Source organism: Pieris napi, chromosome 7 (genome assembly GCF_905475465.1).
Source record: "Pieris napi chromosome 7, ilPieNapi1.2, whole genome shotgun sequence".
In the NCBI taxonomy this organism is placed as follows: domain Eukaryota; kingdom Metazoa; phylum Arthropoda; class Insecta; order Lepidoptera; family Pieridae; genus Pieris; species Pieris napi.
The window spans coordinates 11780156-11799876 of record NC_062240.1 but is presented as its reverse complement, the minus strand read 5'-3'; the positions used below and the strand labels follow the sequence as shown (position 1 = coordinate 11799876).

The window sequence follows — 19721 nt, the reverse complement described above, 5'->3', positions numbered from 1 at the left end:
GTCCAATGCCGTAGCATCTTCCGTGGGCAACTTCATTCTGTTAATTTTGTGTCACAGTGCCCGCGCATCGTAAAATTTCACTTTCATAAATTTTTCATAACGCGCCTAAAGAAGTATAACTTCAACAAGAAACATACATTTTTAGGGATGCAATGGGCGGCCCTAACGCTAACAAGCGATATTTTCCAGGTAACTTAATAGTTACTAAAAAAATAAATACTAAGGGTAAAGTGCATCATTAAATCAACAAAAATATTTACAAGTAACTGAAAGATATACAATTATCAATATTAATCTAAAATCATCTTACGCTTCATTAATAAGTAAATATAGGGTAATGCCGGGGGAGATGGCCGTACGGGAGAGATGGCCAATAGAAAAAAGTTCGAGTATTAATTCATAGATGTCAATACTTTTTATTTATTTCCATTCATGTCGGCACCGGCAACAAGTAACAGTGAATTGTTTTGCAAAAAAAATAGGAAAAGTAAGTAATTTGACTTTGTTGTGAGAGATAGCCATAAAATTGTATATCCAAATTTAAATTTATTTTTAATATTCAATAAAATAGATGAAAGAAGATGGGCTGCCTCCAGGTTCAGTGGTTTATATGTCACAAAAATCCGCCTATATAATCTCTGATATATTTCTAGAATGAAGATTTGAAGATTGGATACAATGCAATATTTGTCTGCTCTGGGTGCACGAAAATTGCACCGAGTTTGATGACATGTGTTCTCACTGCGGCAATAAGAAAAAAAAGGAGTTAAAAGATCTCAAGGGTAACGGGAAAGGTAAAAAATATGGCCATCTCCCCCGGGCACTCGGTGAGAGATGGCCAGTCCTAGTTTTTTTTAAAGTTTAAAATTAAATTGTTAGCGTTGTCTAAAGTGATGTATCGTTAATATTGGATAAGAATAATAAATAAAGTTTATGTTCTATACGAACTCACTGTTTTATTCATCATAATTCCTTTATAATACAGTTTTATAGTTACTATAGGGCCAACTCCCCCGGAATTACCCTACATAAAATAAAATGTAATTATTATTATTGTTAGTATTATTATTAAGTATATGGTTAGAAGACTTTTAAAAGAGGTAAGAGAGGAAGCCAATCGTACCTATGTAGTCTGGAACGTATTCCACAACTTCTATAGACCAGAGACAAGAGTGTAAATCCAATTCCGATTCTTCTTATAAAAACAAAATCAGTGTAATTGTACTTCGTCTCTTTCTATCAAATTAAAACGCTCTGATGAAAAGAGACAGATCAGTACTGTCAGTTTTAATGACGGGGTAAATGAGTTCCTATTTTTTTTTATAGTGCATTAATAAAATTAATTTAGGTTCTATTAACTTTGTAATACTGGAACAACTTTCACTTTCCATAACCCCAACTTGACACTCAAGACAGCTCATAGTAAAACAATCTTGTTCTAATATTGTTCTTCTCATAGTAATGATGTCGTTGTGTTAACCCGTATTTTAAAATGTCCTAGCATTTGCATTGCTAACCCTGAACTCGCCAAGGTCAGCCTGTGAAAGCCTAAACAATTTTTCCAAAAATCAAATTGTGCTTCTTTAATTTAAAAAATACTTCACCAATTGTTACACTGGACCGATTTCGATAGATCAATCAAAAAAATAATCTGTGAAAGAGACTAACATATTTATCACGAAAATGTATATATATTTTTATCTGTACGTACTAATATTATAAAGAGGAAAGATTTGATTTTTTGTTTGTTTGCAATGAATAGGCTCCGAAACTACTGGACCGATTTCAAAAATTATTTCACCGTTGACAAGCTACACTATTCCCGATTGACATAGGCTATGTTTCATTTTCAAAAAAATTAGGGTTGCTTACATAAACTTAAATAATCTAACCCAAGGTGTAAAAAATAAACAAAAAACTTCCTTCAATCGCGTGCGCTGCGAAAACTATTAATGATAGATGATTTGAATGATTTATTACAATTTTTCAGGACACATCACTATCTATAAAAAATGTCTCGACAGCATGTCTCTATCTTTTATAGTTACGTCACATTAAGCGTCCTTTTATTAATTTTTTTTTATTAAAATACCACCGCTAGAAAAGGCTCTTTATTCGTACCTAGGTATTGATCCTTATCAAAATAATTACCAACGTTTCACATAAGCTACAATTTAATGGCATAACCACCAAAAAAGCATGATGGATTGGTGTTCTCCTGCCGTTTCTCTTGAATAGTTTACTACTATGTAATATAACAAAAATCTTAGCCATAGCAACGCTTGGCCGAGTCTACTAGTAACTATATATACTAGCGGACCTGACAGACTGTCCTGCATGATATTTCAAGCGATTAGGATATTAAACAAAGTATGAAAGTACCGTCTGCAGCGCGATCTGCTTGGCTTATTTGTGAATCTAAAACCACCCAGACGCATACAAAAATTTTCATTCAAATCGGTCAGGCCGTTTAAGAGTTCAATATACACACGTACAATAGAATTATATATAAAAAAAATTATATTAGCGACGCTATTGTGGAACTTAGATTTTAAGTAGTAGAGTTTAGGACAGATTCTGCGTGTTCTTTTTTTAAATATGGGCAAACGTGCTTAGCCATTAAAGATACAGCCTATGTATACTATCAATGAGTTCGTTGCCGTTCTTAATAGAAATCCACAAACTTATGACAAGATTATTTATTTTGTTTAACAGACAAATAATCAAAGTTATAATTAGAAAGTCCGGCTAAGCCAATAATAAATGCGGACATTACGTTAACCTTAGCAGCCGCATAAAATATCACAGTTCATCGTTTCAAACACGCATCACGTGAGTCGAGATGAATTATCAAAACCGGTTTTGAATCGCAAAGCCCGCGTGTTTATTTACTAAGTTGTCTAGTGTTTTAGGCAAGTCTACGAATAGTCTAGCTCCTGAATTCGACACAACCTTTGATAAATGAAGTAGCCTTAATTAGATATGAAACTCAAAATAACTTTATTCACATAGGTAACCAAGTACACTTATAAACGTCAACAGAAAAGATGTTAAATTGATTCTAAATTTACATTTACTACAGGTTCGCAAGTCAAGAGCGTCGAGCGGACAAGAAGAACTGGCAATGAACTCTCCGCCACTCTTTTTAATCGCCAAGTTTTAGTTTTAGCAGCCATAAATTTCAAATATTTTATCATTAACCATTTAAATAATCGTCAAATTCGTTACAATTTCGACAATAATTTAAATTTAAGCTCAAGCAGATTCAGCTTGTCTTAAGAATATGAAGTCATCAATTAAAATTAATAAATGCCTATGCATTAGTATAGCGAGCTACATTCATTAATATGAATGAAGCTAAAATTACAGTCCCCAAGTGAGCACTATTTACGTTGTAATCAAAAAGACTAACATCTAAAGTGGTCTAAATATAGACACGAGTAGTGCGAATAAACTGTGAATTGAGTCTCGTGACGATCAATTGTATGTTATTTTTATGGCGTAACAGTTAATGCGATATCCACAGACTAAAATAGTAGCAATTTAAATTTAAATTATTTTCAATTAAAAAAATATATATTTTATAAATACATAGTTCGATTAGTTTGAATATTACCGATAATAATGGCTAGTTACACAATAGTAAATCTAATAGAACTGCTAGTGTTTGTAAAGAGATGAGATTCTTAAGACATGTCATGTTGATATGGTTGCATAGGAAATCTGAATTATATAAATATTTTCTTACTAAATTTATAGTTAATAAAAACTATGATTAAATTTTAAAAATTACGGAATTCGGAAAAAAAATTTGTTAGCTATTTATATATTATTTTTAAACTAAGTTACGATCCTAGAATTAAAATTGTATTTTTTTAAACAAATTAAATATCCCAAAATTATGACATTTAAGTATAATAATAATATATTTCTTAAAGTTAAATATAATTAGTTATTTCTCAGGGACATATTCTACACTAAAAGCAATCAGTTATTAAATATGTATATATTATATAATAATAATAATAAAATATTAAACTGACTCATTCATATTTGTTACAAAATTAAGCATTAAAACTTCATTTCTCAGAAATAATTATGGGTTGTCAACATGGAAAATCTGAAGTTTTAATTATTTTATACATATTATAAGGCAATAAAAAATTACTTACCAAATATGTGTAGCCCTCTGACACTTCCAAAATGCAGGGTATAGTGCCACTCTCAGGTTTGTCATTTTTATTTGCTGATAATTTCTCTATTGTTGATGAATCAAATAATACTTTTTTCCCTCTCTTATCACACTCTTTATATAGCAGTAAACGCACTTGCTCTATAGCTCCTTCACAAGATCTATTAAAAAAACACTCATTTTTACACCACCACTATAAAACTATTTCACTTTACACAAGTAGGCCTGGGAATAGAATAATTATTCAAAAGTATAAATATAGGAAGAAATAACAACTGATACAATAATGTGTAAATCATATTATGTCAAGCTTTAACATTTTTTTGTTGTATTAAGTATTAAGAAAGTATATTCAATGTATATAAGTATACAACAGTATACAACTTAACTTTCTCTTGCACAATACAAGTCATGTGCTTTAAACCTACATTTCAGTGTTGCAGTGTTTAATATTTACCACATAATTCAATTGTATATAAATATGTGCAATATCTATGTTCTACTTCTTGTAATATGTTCCAAATCTAAAATCTACTTGTCACCATACTTAAGTGAGCATAGAGAGAATAGCCGGACTATTGGTAAATTTTAAAATAGCAACATTTGTGTTTTAACTAGTTAAATTACCTCAATATCATCTTAATACATAGTCGTTTACAATAATCTCACAGCTGTTTCCTAGTGTTACATACAAGTACTGATAGATACACACATGCACTTATACAGGAAATGCAATAGGAGTTTCACTAAATGCACTCCGATGAAGAGGTGACAATAGGTAATCGGCCGAATTGTATGGAATGTGCTATCGTACTGGCTCGCGTGTAAATAATAAGTAAACATTGATTGAGAAGCGGCCGTACCCCTTCCGCTATGACGACTGACGTGATCACTGAACGAGCACTCGCCCACAGTCACACGTCCCCCCCGCACTAACCACACTTATCACATGTTTTCTGCCTCCCTTTCCGACCACTCGCTAACCGTGAAGTGTGAATCGCAGGCTATTGTAGAATCTGACACTGAATGGATTGGTTGTCATTACAAGAAAATATTTCCGAAGCCACAGACGAAGATTACGACGATGGGTTGTTATGTGCGCAATTACACAAACCCAAAAGAACATAATAAATTTAATGTAGGACTCTTACCTGCTTCTTAAGTTCCGATTGTCATTGTTTTGTTTTCGATATCTTGTAACAAAGATCTTTTCTAATAAAGCCATTACGTCACACGCTACATTTCACAACATCTTCTACTATAGGTTTATACTTCGTCATTATGAGAAATACGTTTTAAAAATCTTAAAATTAAAGTTATTTCCATCTACGAAAACCCTAACATTGTAAATAAAAATAAGAATTCATGACACTCGACAGCTGATATTACATGCCCGGTGTGACAGGTCACGTTGAAGTCATGTGATTTTCCACAGACCATGAAATGGGTGTAGCGGGCAGGATGAATTTAAATTTGCTAATTAATTGCTACCGAAAGACTAGGCGGTATGGTCGAATGATGTTGTTAATTCATAATGGCTAAACGATATTTAAGATTGTTGTGGTTTGCCCACTACCATTAGGCATTAATTGTCCTTTTATACATAACAGGCGTATCAGAAATTAAAAAAATGTATATTATGCCATATATGCCAGTGTAACATATAATTACGAGCGTTCGAATACTGTCTTATCATATATTAAATAAAACATATTATGTGTTCGATGTAAGCACGGCGATAACTGTATAAAGTCCTTTGCGTTTCCCATTAGGGATATATCATCATCATCAGAATGACGATGGCTTTAATTCTCTGACAGTTTGTCATTTATCATAATATGCCGAGAAACTTTTGACAGTTCTTAGTATCAAAAGGTAAACATTAAAGAAATTATTTTACATATTTTATTAATATTGATATTGGAAAAAATTAAATTATAACTTATAACTACAGTCATAGTATATTTCAATAAACATTTGTATCCTATTCCAGGTGACAAGTCGGACAATACAATTTATTTGTATTGGTTTCAGTTTATCATTATTTATTAACATTATTAACAATGTCTAAATCTTTAAAAATTCGAGAAATGATATTTGCTTTTATGCCAAAAGTAGTTGCTTCGCTCGATTGTGTCTCAGAATTGGATCAGGCTTCTTACTCTGTATTAGAAGGTTTTCTTCAAGGTAATAAATCATTAAAATCTAGAGATTCTATTGTTATAATACAAGGTGTGATTGATTATATGTATGAAAATATAAACATAGGCAACTGGAAAGATGTGAGATTATTTTTAAGGCAAACAATAACTATAGCAACATACCTTAAATTGATAGCACTTCTAGACAATTATTCTGAACTTACTGACTCAGTTATAAAGGATTTATTAGAAACTATTGACTTTGGAATAATGTTTGGAAGTTTAATTCATAATGAACCACAATTACTACAAAAGTGTGCCTCAATATTAAATCCATTTATTTTGCAAAATGATATTGCTATTGAAAATGGTAATTTAAAGTCAAAAGAAAGTGTAAGCTGTACTGTTATCCCTGAAGGTGTTATTAATATAGATTTAATAAAATGTCCTAGTATGGAAAGATTTTATACAGACTATATAATGCAAGAGAAGCCTGTAATTTTAGAAGAATGTATGACTCACTGGCCGGCTTTGTCCAAGTGGACTGACAGCAATTATTTTATAAAACTAGCTGGTTTACGAACAATTTCTATAGAAATTGGTAAGGAATATACTGACTCTGAGTGGACACAAAAACTAATAACTATGAAGGAATTTATTGAAACATATATTTACCAAAATAAGGGAGCAACAGGTTATCTAGCGCAGTATCCATTGTTTGCGCAAATTCCAGAGCTACATGAAGATATAATAGAGCCTGAATATTGTAGTTTTGCAGAAACAGACGATGGTGTCAATATTATGGCATGGTATGGACCAAAGGGTACCGTGTCACCTTTGCATCATGATCCAACCAAAAATTTGCTGGCTCAAGTTGTAGGTGAAAAAAGAGTTTACCTATTTTCTCCGAAGGACTCAGAAAATTTATATCCTTATGAAAGTGAACTTCTTGATAATACGGCAAGAGTAGATCCTAGGAGTCCTGATTTGAACAAGTATCCTAAATACCAAGATGCTAAAGCTTATTATTGTGTATTAAAACCTGGACAAATGTTGTTCATACCACCAAAATGGTGGCACTTTGTTGAGTCACTTTCTATTAGTTTTTCAGTCAGTTTTTGGTGGACATAGCACTTTAATTGGTTGTCACAGCCGCCCATGAAAATACAGTGTAAACTCTATATAGTGATGTTGAAGGAACTGCCCATATTCTTGAAGAGGCCCGTATTCTTCTACACTTTATAAATGAATCAAGGTCGAAGGTACATAATTAATTTATGACAGCTTAAATCTAAGAAATTGTGGCGTAGCCACGATACATTTAATAAAACTAACCACTATATAAATACAATAATATAATATATAAATACTTTACATACTAATTACACAAATATTGGACATGCATAATAACACATAACATAACATACATCCAACAAACATATTATTTCTATATGGCCGTATCGTCGAGTCCCCGAGCATTGTCGGATCGTCCTCGTGTCGTGTCGCACCGAGTGAGCGCGCACGAAGTCCCGCTACTTGCGAGAACAAAGGAAGCCTCGAATGATCGCCGGCGCAGTGACGCGCGCGCCCGCTGTCCTCAGTCCGTCTCGCACGCTCACGGCAGACACACGCTTGCTTTACTTCGCTAATCTTTCCGCTTACGCTTTTGTTAATTATCTTTTCTGTTATATTTATTTTTGCTTACGCTTGATGTAAATTATATTAGTTTAGTTTGATGAATAAACAGTGGTAGAAGTGTCAGGACAGTTTAATTGTGTTTCCTAAATACACACGAACACCTACATCTCCTACATTGGTGACCCCGACGTGGCAAGTCTTCTTGGAGTGCAATATACGATACGTATATTGCACTCCAAGAAGACTTGCCCCAGACAAACTGAAGATTGCAAAACAGGAATTCGAAGAAATGCTGAGAATAGGGACAGCACGACCGTCAGAGAGCCCATGGTCGTCGCCCCTTCACCTCGCCGCAAAAAAGGACAACGGATGGCGACCATGCGGCGATTACAGGATGTTAAACGCACGGACGATTCCCGATCGATATCCTATCCGGCACATCCAGGACTTCACCCAGAACATAGCTGGCTGCCGAATCTTCTCAAAAATCGATTTAATCAAGGCGTATAATCAAATTCCAGTAAGTCCCGAGGATATTCCGAAAACGGCCATAACCACGCCCTTCGGAATGTACGAGTTTCCTTATATGACGTTTGGCCTAAGAAACGCAGGTCAAACGTTTCAAAGATTTGTAGATGAAATGACTCAAAACCTGAACTTTTGCTACACATATTTAGACGATTTTCTGATATCCTCCCCTGACGAGGAGACACATTACCGTCACTTACGCCTCCTCTTCGAGCGATTGAAGGAGTACGGTATGGTCATAAACACATCCAAGTGTGTTTTTGGGGCACAAGAGGTAACGTTCCTCGGCTGTAGCGTATCTAGCAAAGGTATCAGACCACTAGATACCAAAGTCAAAGTGATAAAGGACTACCCCACCCCGAAAACTGTTCGAGAGTTAAGGAGATTTTTGGGGATGATTAATTTCTACCGTCGTTTTATCAAAAACGCTGCCTCGTTCCAGACGCCATTGCATAGCTTACTTACTGGATCCATAAAAGGCAATCACCCCATAAACGTCACCGGAGAAGCACTCCAGGCATACGAAGACTGCAAGAAGAGTCTATGCCAAGCAGCTCTCCTAGCGCACCCAGACATGGACGCCAAACTAGCGTTGGTCACAGATGCATCCGACGTCGCAATCGGTGGTGTTATACAGCAGCAGAAAGACGGGGAATGGCAACCCCTCGCCTTCTTTAGCCGTAAATTGAGTCCATCGCAAAAGAAATACTCGCCGTATGACAGAGAACTACTTGCGATTTACGAATCAATAAAACATTTCCGACACCTGGTGGAAGCAAGGCACTTCACAGTATTTACAGACCACAAGCCAATCTGCTTCGCATTTCAAAGTCACAAAGAAAAGTGTTCACCACGCCAGTTTCGGCATTTGGATTATATAGCTCAATTCACAACTGACATCCAACACATATCAGGAAAGGATAATGTAGTTGCCGATACTCTCTCAAGAATAGAGGAAATAGTACAACCTGTCGAAACAAAGAACTTGGCCATTTCACAGGGTAAAGACCCAGAACTAAGGCAACTCCTAGAAAGTGGAACCTCGCTTAAACTTGTCAAAGTAACTGTACCTGGAACAAAACTGGAACTTTACTGTGACGACAGCACGCCAAACCCACGACCTTACGTACCAAAAGAGTTCAGAAGACAAGTCTTCGACAGCCTGCACTCACTTAGCCATCCTGGCGCTAAAGCTTCTGCAAAACTAGTGGCTCAGCGTTACGTATGGCCAGGAGTAAACAAAGATTGTCGCGATTGGACCAAGCTCTGTCACCCATGTCAACGTTCAAAGGTCACTAGGCATGTAACTCCACAGATGGGCAACTTCAAGCTACCAAACGGTAGATTTACCTACGTACATATTGATCTCATCGGACCACTACCTCTCTCGGATGGCTACCGTTATTGTCTAACCGCCGTAGATAGATTCACTAGATGGCCCGAGGCAATCCCCTTGCAAGATATTACCGCTGAAACAGTCGCCAAAGCTCTCGTTTGCAACTGGATATCACGTTACGGTTGCCCTACTGAAGTAGTGACAGAGCGCGCACGAAGTCCCGCTACTTGCGAGAACAAAGGAAGCCTCGAATGATCGCCGGCGCAGTGACGCGCGCGCCCGCTGTCCTCAGTCCGTCTCGCACGCTCACGGCAGACACACGCTTGCTTTACTTCGCTAATCTTTCCGCTTACGCTTTTGTTAATTATCTTTTCTGTTATATTTATTTTTGCTTACGCTTGATGTAAATTATATTAGTTTAGTTTGATGAATAAACAGTGGTAGAAGTGTCAGGACAGTTTAATTGTGTTTCCTAAATACACACGAACACCTACATCTCCTACAAAATAACCTAGTCACTAAGTTTAAGTTGTACTGTCTAGAATGTTTTTATTTACATTGTAATTTGTAATCCATAAATAAGCAGAAAAAATATTTTAAAATACATTTATTCTTAAGAATACATTTTTTATTTATATTCGTTGTTCAATGCTCGTCCTATAAGCATTCTTCTAATTTCAGATGTACCAGCACCAATTTCATATAGCTTTGCATCTCTGAGTATTCTGCCAGTGGGGTAGTCATTAATATATCCGTTACCCCCTGAAACATAATTTTTTTTTTTAAGTAAAATCATGATTTTTACTATTTATAAATTCACTTTCCACAAGCCAGAGTCCGTAGAAATCTATTTAAATCCTGTAGCATCGCGGAATATGGTTTAAAGGAGTATTAGGAATATCCATGCCGCAAAATCACCTGCATAATGCGCACCCCACATACACACCTTTACGTACTTACCCTCACTTTTACACCATCACACAACAGCCAAATTAGGTATCACTTAGTTAAATGTATTGAATAATTTTCATTGTTTGTGCCCTTTTGGAAACTTTTGAACCTTTTTGTATGTAAATATTATTTATTGCATCTCTGGCTATATTTTTAGTGTAATTGTTTGTTATTACATATAATTTTTGTTAGCTGTTAGATTACGAAGTAAATAAATATGTATATCTCAACGGTTCCTATATGTTCAACGTATAGAACAGTTGTTGTTTGTTAGTATGTTCGTTCGGGTTTATTAGACGCAAGACGTCGATCGGAAGACTACATAGGCAACAATTGCTAAGGCGAGTCTATGACTTGCCGTCGGAACTATACACATATATATAATATACTAGTGGACCCCACAGACGTTGTCCTGCATGATATTTCAAGCTATTAGGATATTAAAGTATGAAAGTACCGACTACAGCGCCACCTGCCGGGCTGATTTGTGAATCTAAACCATTCCCAGATCCCCTTGAACACACACAAAAAATTTCATCAAAATCGGTCCAGTCGTTTGAGAGAAGTTCAGTGACATACACACTCACAGAAGAATTATATATAATAAATAATATATGGGTTAGATTCCCTGTGGAAAAGTCCTTACAAGGCTGGCACCTACTTATCTTAAAAATGTCTTAAGGGTGTATTCAATGTCCCTGATAGCGTATTGGAAAGTATCGGCTCAGTGACTTAAATTATGTAAACATGTAATACCTAATATCTGTATAGCGTCTAATGCTATTTGTGTCGACTTCTCAGCGCTGTATAAAATAACTCCGGCGCAGTCCTTGCTATTTACATGGCCTTCGTCGCAAGCTTTAGCCACATTGTAAAGATAACATCTAGTGGCACTTAACGTTGTGTACATATCGGCCATCTTTCCCTGAAAATTTATGAATTAGTTTATATCATTTGTAGATATTAAAGAAAAGGTCAACCACACATTATTTGATCATAGATATAAAAAAAAAAATACTTGAATTCTACTCAGTAATTTTAGAAGCTGAGAACTGAGTATGTCCCACGGAGGTTCAATCAACATATGAAATTTTTTTGGGTTTGGGAAACTGATTTTTTTTTATAAAATAGAAATAAAAGATACATGAATTGACTTGGTCATGGTCTTATGGCTTTGTATCTCTATAATGTTAAAGATAAATAAAAAAACAAGATGCAAAAATAAAAGATGTAACTTATACAAAAAGGCTAAAATGGAAATGGGCCGGTCACATTGGCCGCATTTGTGATGGCAGATGGGTCCATCGGCGGTCGAGTACAAGTGTAAAACTTAAAAGACATGGACTTACTGTAGTTATGGTGTACTCGAATAAAGGCTTATTTTATTTTTAATGTTAAAGATACGTAAGTACTTTTGTAAATTACTACAATAGTCTTCGTTCTACTTTGTAAAAATCCCTTCCTACTTGTATTAAAACAAATCGCAATTTTACATGGGTAACGCATGCTCGCGTTAGGGCTATGAAATTTAAATTCAAAATAAATTATTTTAAATTGTGATTCAACACGCTTTTATCCAGCACTTTCTTTTCAATGCGTGATTGTCACAAAGCTATTAAATATTGTGTCCGTATATTCACGCTGGACTTGGAATAAAATACAAGTTTTATGGAGTTAAAATAAACAAATCGGTTTCTTTTATTACTATACATTGAAAATTCAAAAGGCGATATACCTGTAGAAGCTGAAATTCTCCTATATTCTTTCCAAATTGTTTTCTAGTGTGCGCATAATGGAACGCAGTATCAATAGCAGCTTGCATAAGGCCGACCGGTCCACCGGCAAGAACTAACCGTTCTAAATCCAAACCAGACATTAGAACATAGACACCTTTATTCACTTCGCCTAGTATGTTTTCCGCTGGAACCTAAAACCCGAATGAAATGATTATCAAAAAAAATGTGTGCGTGTACTAGGTGTACCTACACACGTAAGAAGTGAAACTTCTTTATGACCTTATCATGAATCTCTTCGGATCAACCGTGGTAGGGACAAGAAAAAGATGGCGCGTAACCGAAAAACGTGACGATTTGCTCCAAAATTTCTCCCATACGTCGATAAAAAATTCATTCTAACGCCGATAAAGAAGTTTGACTTCAAAAAGCAACATGGCGCGTAACCGAAAAACGTGACGATTTGCTACAAAATTTCTCCCATACGTCGATAAAGAACTTTCATTCCAACGCCGATAAAGAAGTTTGACTTCAAAAAGCAACATGGCGCGTAACCGAAAAATGTGACGCGTAACGAAAAAATGTTACACTAAATTCTTTTCCAACCCCAAAATAAAGAAGTTTCACTTCAATAATATACAATATTTTCTTATGCTTTATATGTATAGGTATGTGTATTGGCCCTTAATAGTACCTACATATTATTGCCTAACACACGTGGATGTTTAGACATGTCAATCCCCTTATATGTTTTTCTTTAGCGTACAAGTGGTCACTGTACAAATATAAAGAAAACCACAACTCCATAATTGGGGTTCAAATTGTTACTACCTTCCCATCTAAGGGCTATTACTAAAAGGACCCAACGCAACTTCAGTCTTCTTTTGGTGCCCTACTGTACGTTGGCTTGTCAAGCGTGTCTTGTCCTGCGCCAGACGCAGAAACTCTTCCGCAGTCGCAATTCCCGTCCACTCCCTAACCTTACGCATGATTTTTTTATTTCACCGCTAGCGTCTGCATAGCGAGTGTTGCTGATCAACAATGTTGTTCAATGGCTGTATGGAGTTCTTTATATCTGCTTATGATCCGACCCCATTTGTTCTGGGTTTGGTGGGTTATATTATGACCAGCTATGCCTCAGAAGACTGGAGGTCTACAGGCGGAAGTCACAACCTTTGGATGTACCGCGCGCATACTCCAACTTGGTTATTGCGACTCCAGTCACGCGAACGGTACGATAATTAACAACGTTTATATAGGAGTGTAGGAGGAGGTAGACCTATTTGTTAGTACTCTGACTAAGTTTACAAGACCTAGTTATATTATTTGTCATAAGATCTAGGTATATATATATCTTAATATATATAAATTACGTGTCACGTTGTTTGTCCGCTATGGACTCCTAAACTACTGAACTGATTTCAATCAAATTTGCACACCGTGTGCGGTTTGATCTAACTTAAAAGATTGGATAGCTTACATCTCAATTTATACCCGCAATATTATTTTATTGCAAAATATTTGTTTATTATTTGATAGTTACAATTCTAACAGATGGCGCTGTGTTGAAAGGACCAACGTTTCACATAAGCTACAATTTAATGGCATAACCACCAATTAAGCATGGTGGTCCCCATGACTGGTGTTCTCCTACCGTTTCCCATGAATAGTTTACTACTATGTAAATTGTAATATAACCAAAACCTTAGCCACAGCAACACTTGGCCGGTCTGCTGGTATATATATATTTTTAATTACCATTAGGTATTACTAGGTAGGTCTATTGTAGTAGTAATAACTGTAAGGATTGAATAATAATGTGGTTAATAAATATTTCCGTTAACATTTACTCCAACCTGGGTTCTGATATAGTTGAATCAGTATACAGTGGCAATATACAGCCTTGACGACTTTAATGGGCTTCTATAAAAAGTCGTATTGGAACCCTATGTTTACCGCAGAACGATGAAGGAGCGTACGCAATATATATATATATAATAGATTAACCAATTTAGGTAGATATTATTTTATTATTTAAACCCAATATTTTTAAGTAGTAATTGGATTAAATAATTAAAAAGCTACAACAATGAAACACATACATACCTTACAATCTTCAAAAACTAATTCCCCTGTATTGGATCCTCTCATTCCTAATTTATCTAATTTCTGCGCTGTCGAGAATCCAGGGAAGCCTTTCTCGATTATAAACGCAGTGATTCCGTGTTGTGGCTTCGTGTTCAATTCTGTTCTGGCATAAACCTAGAACGTATGTTATTTTTAGTTAATTAATTTATGCACTTCTTCTACTTTACCCTATGTAGGTGTTTCTTTTTTACTGTCCCATACTAGGGTTGCCTGGAAGAAACGACTGTTAGCGATAAGGCCGCCAGTTGCCTAATAACTTGTGTCACCTGCTTTATATTAGCTTCACCTGTATGTATGTATGTATGTATGTAACCGACTCCTTCGGACACGATTTTGACCCACTTTTAACGGACAGATTTAATTCAAACTTTGCGCACATTCATTCAAAGATCGATGACGATGCAATAATCCGAAAAAAAATAAAAAAAAATAAACTAAAAAATAAATATAGTTTAAAAAAACTAACAAACACGCTTTTAAAGCACATCAAACTAAAAAGTGAAAAATAATTCCTAATTTAGGCTGAAAATGGTAATGAACAAAAAATACTGGTATTATTGTGAAAAATCGTGGGTTGCTCGATAGACGAAAAATATGGCACAGAGCGCCCCACGCTTTTTCACAATAATACCAGTATTTATTTATATGTATTTTGTATAACGTAACGAAGTGTAAATAAATAAATTCTTTACTATAAACAATGCAACAAGCAACAGTACACATTCCTTCGTAGCTCTTACCACTAAGACATCAGCATCAGGTCCATTCGTTATCCAAAATTTGTTCCCATTTAAAACATAATAATCTCCCTTTTTCTCCGCTCGCAACTTCATTGATACTACGTCACTACCGGCTCCTGGCTCAGACATAGCCAATGCACCCATATGTTCACCTGAACATAACTGTAAATGAATAATTTAGTGTTATTTATTAATTAGTCCCGTAGTAGTATTAGCTCTAAGTCTCGCATCTACCACGAAAGTTTCATAGTCTCCGTTTTTTTTTAAATTTCGAACGTATACATATTTTTTTTTTTTGAGTTTATGGCCTGGTATCTAGACCTTTAGGCCAAAATGTATACATATTTTAAGCTACCGGCTGTAGATAATAAACATTTTGAATTGCAGATTAGATAGTTAATAATTCATAGATTATTACACATATAAGGTGGGATATTTAATTTTCCAAACAAGTATGCATAATAACGCCGAATTGGATGCGGAATTCTTGGTTGTTGAATAATGTTTATTTAATACGGTCTAACAGACAAAACTCAATTTATTCGTGTTTTAAAATTACATTGATTAGACAAAATAGATTATGTATTAAAATTAATTGTACTGGCTAAACCAAGTATTGAAGCAACAGGGATTTTGACATACGCCAGAATACGACTGCAGACATATATATAGACTGCGCTAACTTTTGACTTTTAACTCACGTCCGTCCAGTCTTCAGTATGCCAAATTCTACACGGTTTTCATACATATAAATTAGCATTTAATAGTCTACTGAATCGTACTAGATAAGTATATAATTTACACTAATTTTAATAAAAAATATATAATGGGTAAACCTTGGGTAAATATTTGCTCTTCTGTTCATGCGTTCCATTTCTGTTTATTTGATTGACGCACAGATTGGAGTGTGCTCCGTATGATAACGCGATCCCTCCGCTCGCTCTGAAAATTTAGATAAAATAAATATAATTGTAATTACAAATAATTTAATTACCTGCCTCTTAGTACACAACCACTTCAATTGGAATATGATTAGGCATGTTTAATACTGGCCTAATGATCGATGAATCGTTAACTGATAGTTAAATTTTGTAGTGATGTACCGCTACTTATTTATATATACTTATAATAGTCCTTTATTTACCAAAATATGGTGTAGTTATTAATGTAGATATAAACATAAAATTACATTTAAATTAATTGACGACTCCTAAGTAAATCGTCGTAGAAGTAGTACGTTAGTTTAACCGTTATCATATTTCCAAACAAATATTACATAAATACTGATATTAAACAAACCTCGATAACTCTTCCATTATTAGACAATGATCAGAATATTTTCCTCCCGTACCTCCATAATCAGGGTTTGCAGTTATACCTATAAATTTTAAACCATTCATAAACTTTTATTCTCCTGAAAAAGTATACTGCAACTCTTGTCTCATGATATAATTATAACTACAAAGATTTTTAATATTTAAAATAGATTAAAATTCATTTAAAAAATAGGAAATGTTATATCGATGCTTGAGATCTGTCCATCACGGGATAATCTTATCCCGTTTATCTATCGAAATGTTTTAGTGAAACGTAACTCGAGTGAAAGGATTCCGAAAGTTTCTTTGGTTTCTATACATGAGAATGCAATATTCACAGTAGAGAGGTGCAACTGAAAATCGATTGAAAAAGAAAGGGAGGGCACTCGGGGCTACGGCCCCGGGGCCTCAAAAGAGGGGCCTCCACAATAGAACATTATACAATTCAGTTTCAAATTTCGACTAGTAAACAACTTTTCTTTTGATATATTTTTATATGTTAAATACTAAAATATTCTACTTATTGGTTTCACTAAAATTATTGATTTAAAAACTCGACAGAATTTTTTTTTGAAAAAATTTGGGACCAGGGAGCTTCCACTTCTTTGCTGCCCCGATCCCTCCAGACCTCTAAATCTGGCGCTGTATATGTCGCTATCTTACTTATTTAATTATTAAAAGGTTGATGTATTTACTCTGCGTTTGAAATCACACATATACCTAACTCCGGCAATACGTAGTACTATTCGAAACCTCTGTACGTAAATTCAGAGGACATCTTTTAAGTCGCAGGAAGTAAACAATTATTTCGTTTCAATGCCACGAGGTGATGGGGGATAGATGGGCTAAGTTGTATTTCATGCAGACACTTGATCTTGATAGTACTAACTGACCCATTTCTAGCATGATATAGAAAACAAGAAAACATTTTTGAACGATTCTAAATTTAATCTAATGTAATCTAGATATAAGACAGAGTCATCTAGCAGAGTTGCTGAATTGTCTGTGTTAGAGTAGACGAAATTCTATGTCAATCACTTGCTGTGTTACTCCTGTCAAATGTGGAATAAAATCAATATTGCTCTAGTTTTGTCTTTATCATGTACCATTGTAGTAGAAGATCATATATATTTAAAGGCCGGCAATTCGCGAGCCATCTGGCATTGAGAGTGTCCATGGGCGGAGTCCATCACTTAACATCAGATGAGCCTGATACCCAGTTCAGCCCACTGTTCTTTAAAAAAATAGACAGAAAACCAGCCTATTTTAGACAGATGTAGTCTAGATTGATATAATATTAAGTATCACAACGATTGAATACTTACCAAGTAAACCAAGGCTGCCAAGTTTTTTCCAGAACTCTCTTAGCTCTTTGAAATTATTTTCCTTATCAATCTCAGCCGCTTTAGGTGCTAATTCCTTTTGTGCAAAGTCAAATACAACTTGCCTTAGCTGTAAACGAACAGACAATTATAATTATGATTATTTAAAAAAAATAGAACAAAATATATTCAAGTTGTCAAAAGCTGCATAAAATCGCAATGAGCAAAGTGAAAACAACAACACAGACATATTATGTTTATATATTCGTCTACAAAATAATTATATGTATGTGTGTCTCATTCATAATATGAAATGTGTAAATTCTTCTTGGATGATTTTTTTTTGTGTAACAGGGGGGCAAACGCTCGCCTGATGTTAAGTGATAACGTCGCCCGTGGACACTTACATTGCCAGAAGGCTCACAAGTGCGTTGCCAGCCTTTTAAGATCAGAGCTCTTTTCTTGAAAGACTCTAAGTCGACTTGGTTCGGAAATACTTCACTGGGCAGCTGATAAAACTCAGCTGCAGGTATTAATACAACCCCACTCCTCTGAACACTCCATGGGAAATACGATGGAAGATGCAGAGAGACCTCACACCTCTACGCAACGCCAAGAGATCAAGCAGACCAGAAACTAACTGGTCATGGAAGATTCGAACCGCTCTTCGTTGAATACGGTCAAATGGAAAATATTACGTTCCAAGTTCAATTATAAATAAATATAATAATAAACCACGTTACCTGTTTTTGTTCATCGCTCAGTCCAAATATATGTTCATCTATTGGGTAATGTGACATGCATCGTTTGTTATTTGTATTTAAAATCCGTTTCACACACAGTCGGAGAGCCATAACACGACTTTTCCTATAAACGACTTCTAATGAACTGATATCGCTGACATTAAATTAACAATTAAACTCTTATTACGTAAGAGTTAAGCGTATTATCGCATGTCAACGAAAACAATGATAAATTTAAATGCTAAAATGATAAAGGTCAGTTTCGTATCTGTATTTAATTGGATAAATAATTCTGGTTTTCGTTAGAGTTTTAATATTTCGAGAAAAATGGATATAAAAGATCGCTAAGTAAGGTTGTTGCACCCAGCCTTTGGATTTTTTACTGAAATTTATATTTCTTGTTAAGCAAATAAGTATGAATAATGAATATGTAAAAAACAACGTAGATGAAATACGTAAAAACATTTGAAATTAACGAAACTAAAAACAATGATAACTTTGAACTAGGGGTCAAACTTTTGAATGCGTTTATCGGGCATGACTATAACTATGAGATAACTTAAACCTTATAACAAATTAGTTTTTCAATGTCCAAGATATTATGTGAAACGTTTTCTTTAGTAACTAAATCAGTATTATTACATTGTTTTGACTTAAAGGGCAGTGTGTTTTAATGCGACACTGAAACGAGAAATAAAACAGAATTCGTTTTTATAAACAACAAGTCGCTATAGGCTCCCAGATTTCTGTATATTTCGTGTTTTTACTACACCCATATCTAGTTTATGATAAAACAGTAGAACTACAACTGTGTGTTTAATTCTTCTGTCCTAATACCTGCAACTGTTTCATCACAATAACCTAGTCAGACAGTAACTTTTTGGATCTAATTCACGTGAACTATTGCCTCGCAAACTATTAGGTACAAATAAG

General features: G+C 34.9%; 3 protein-coding genes across 5 annotated transcripts in view; 1 reads left to right on the top strand and 2 right to left on the bottom strand.

Annotated features, from left to right (window-relative positions):
* The window catches only part of LOC125050920 (folliculin-interacting protein 2), a 44967-nt gene extending 39377 nt beyond the window's left edge, over positions 1-5590 (bottom strand). The window contains exons 1-2 of one of the 3 annotated variants that reach the window (XM_047651004.1): positions 5344-5590; positions 4173-4353 (exon numbers count right to left, since the gene is read on the bottom strand). In XM_047651004.1, coding sequence (XP_047506960.1) covers positions 4173-4353; positions 5344-5417 — 255 coding nt within the window. In that variant the 5' untranslated portion in view covers positions 5418-5590. Of the gene's footprint in view, positions 1-4172; positions 4354-4819; positions 5101-5343 lie in introns of those variants that run through there. The other 2 variants (XM_047651005.1, XM_047651006.1) reach the window with 2 other exon arrangements.
* A 463-nt stretch (positions 5591-6053) lies between these two features.
* On the top strand, positions 6054-7627 carry LOC125050959 (lysine-specific demethylase 8). The gene has a single exon (XM_047651057.1). It carries the CDS (start codon positions 6256-6258, stop codon positions 7462-7464), a length of 1209 nt encoding a protein of 402 aa, XP_047507013.1. The 5' UTR covers positions 6054-6255; the 3' UTR covers positions 7465-7627.
* Positions 7628-10425: 2798 nt separating this feature from the next.
* On the bottom strand, positions 10426-18964 carry LOC125050958 (isovaleryl-CoA dehydrogenase, mitochondrial). The gene is made up of 9 exons (XM_047651055.1): positions 18789-18964; positions 18049-18175; positions 16707-16785; positions 16244-16349; positions 15408-15569; positions 14626-14781; positions 12522-12713; positions 11543-11711; positions 10426-10597 (listed from the first exon to the last, which is right to left on the bottom strand). The coding sequence occupies exons 1-9, from the start codon at positions 18897-18899 to the stop codon at positions 10464-10466; spliced, it is 1236 nt and encodes a 411-aa protein (XP_047507011.1). The 5' UTR covers positions 18900-18964; the 3' UTR covers positions 10426-10463.
* Positions 18965-19721: the final 757 nt, after the last annotated feature.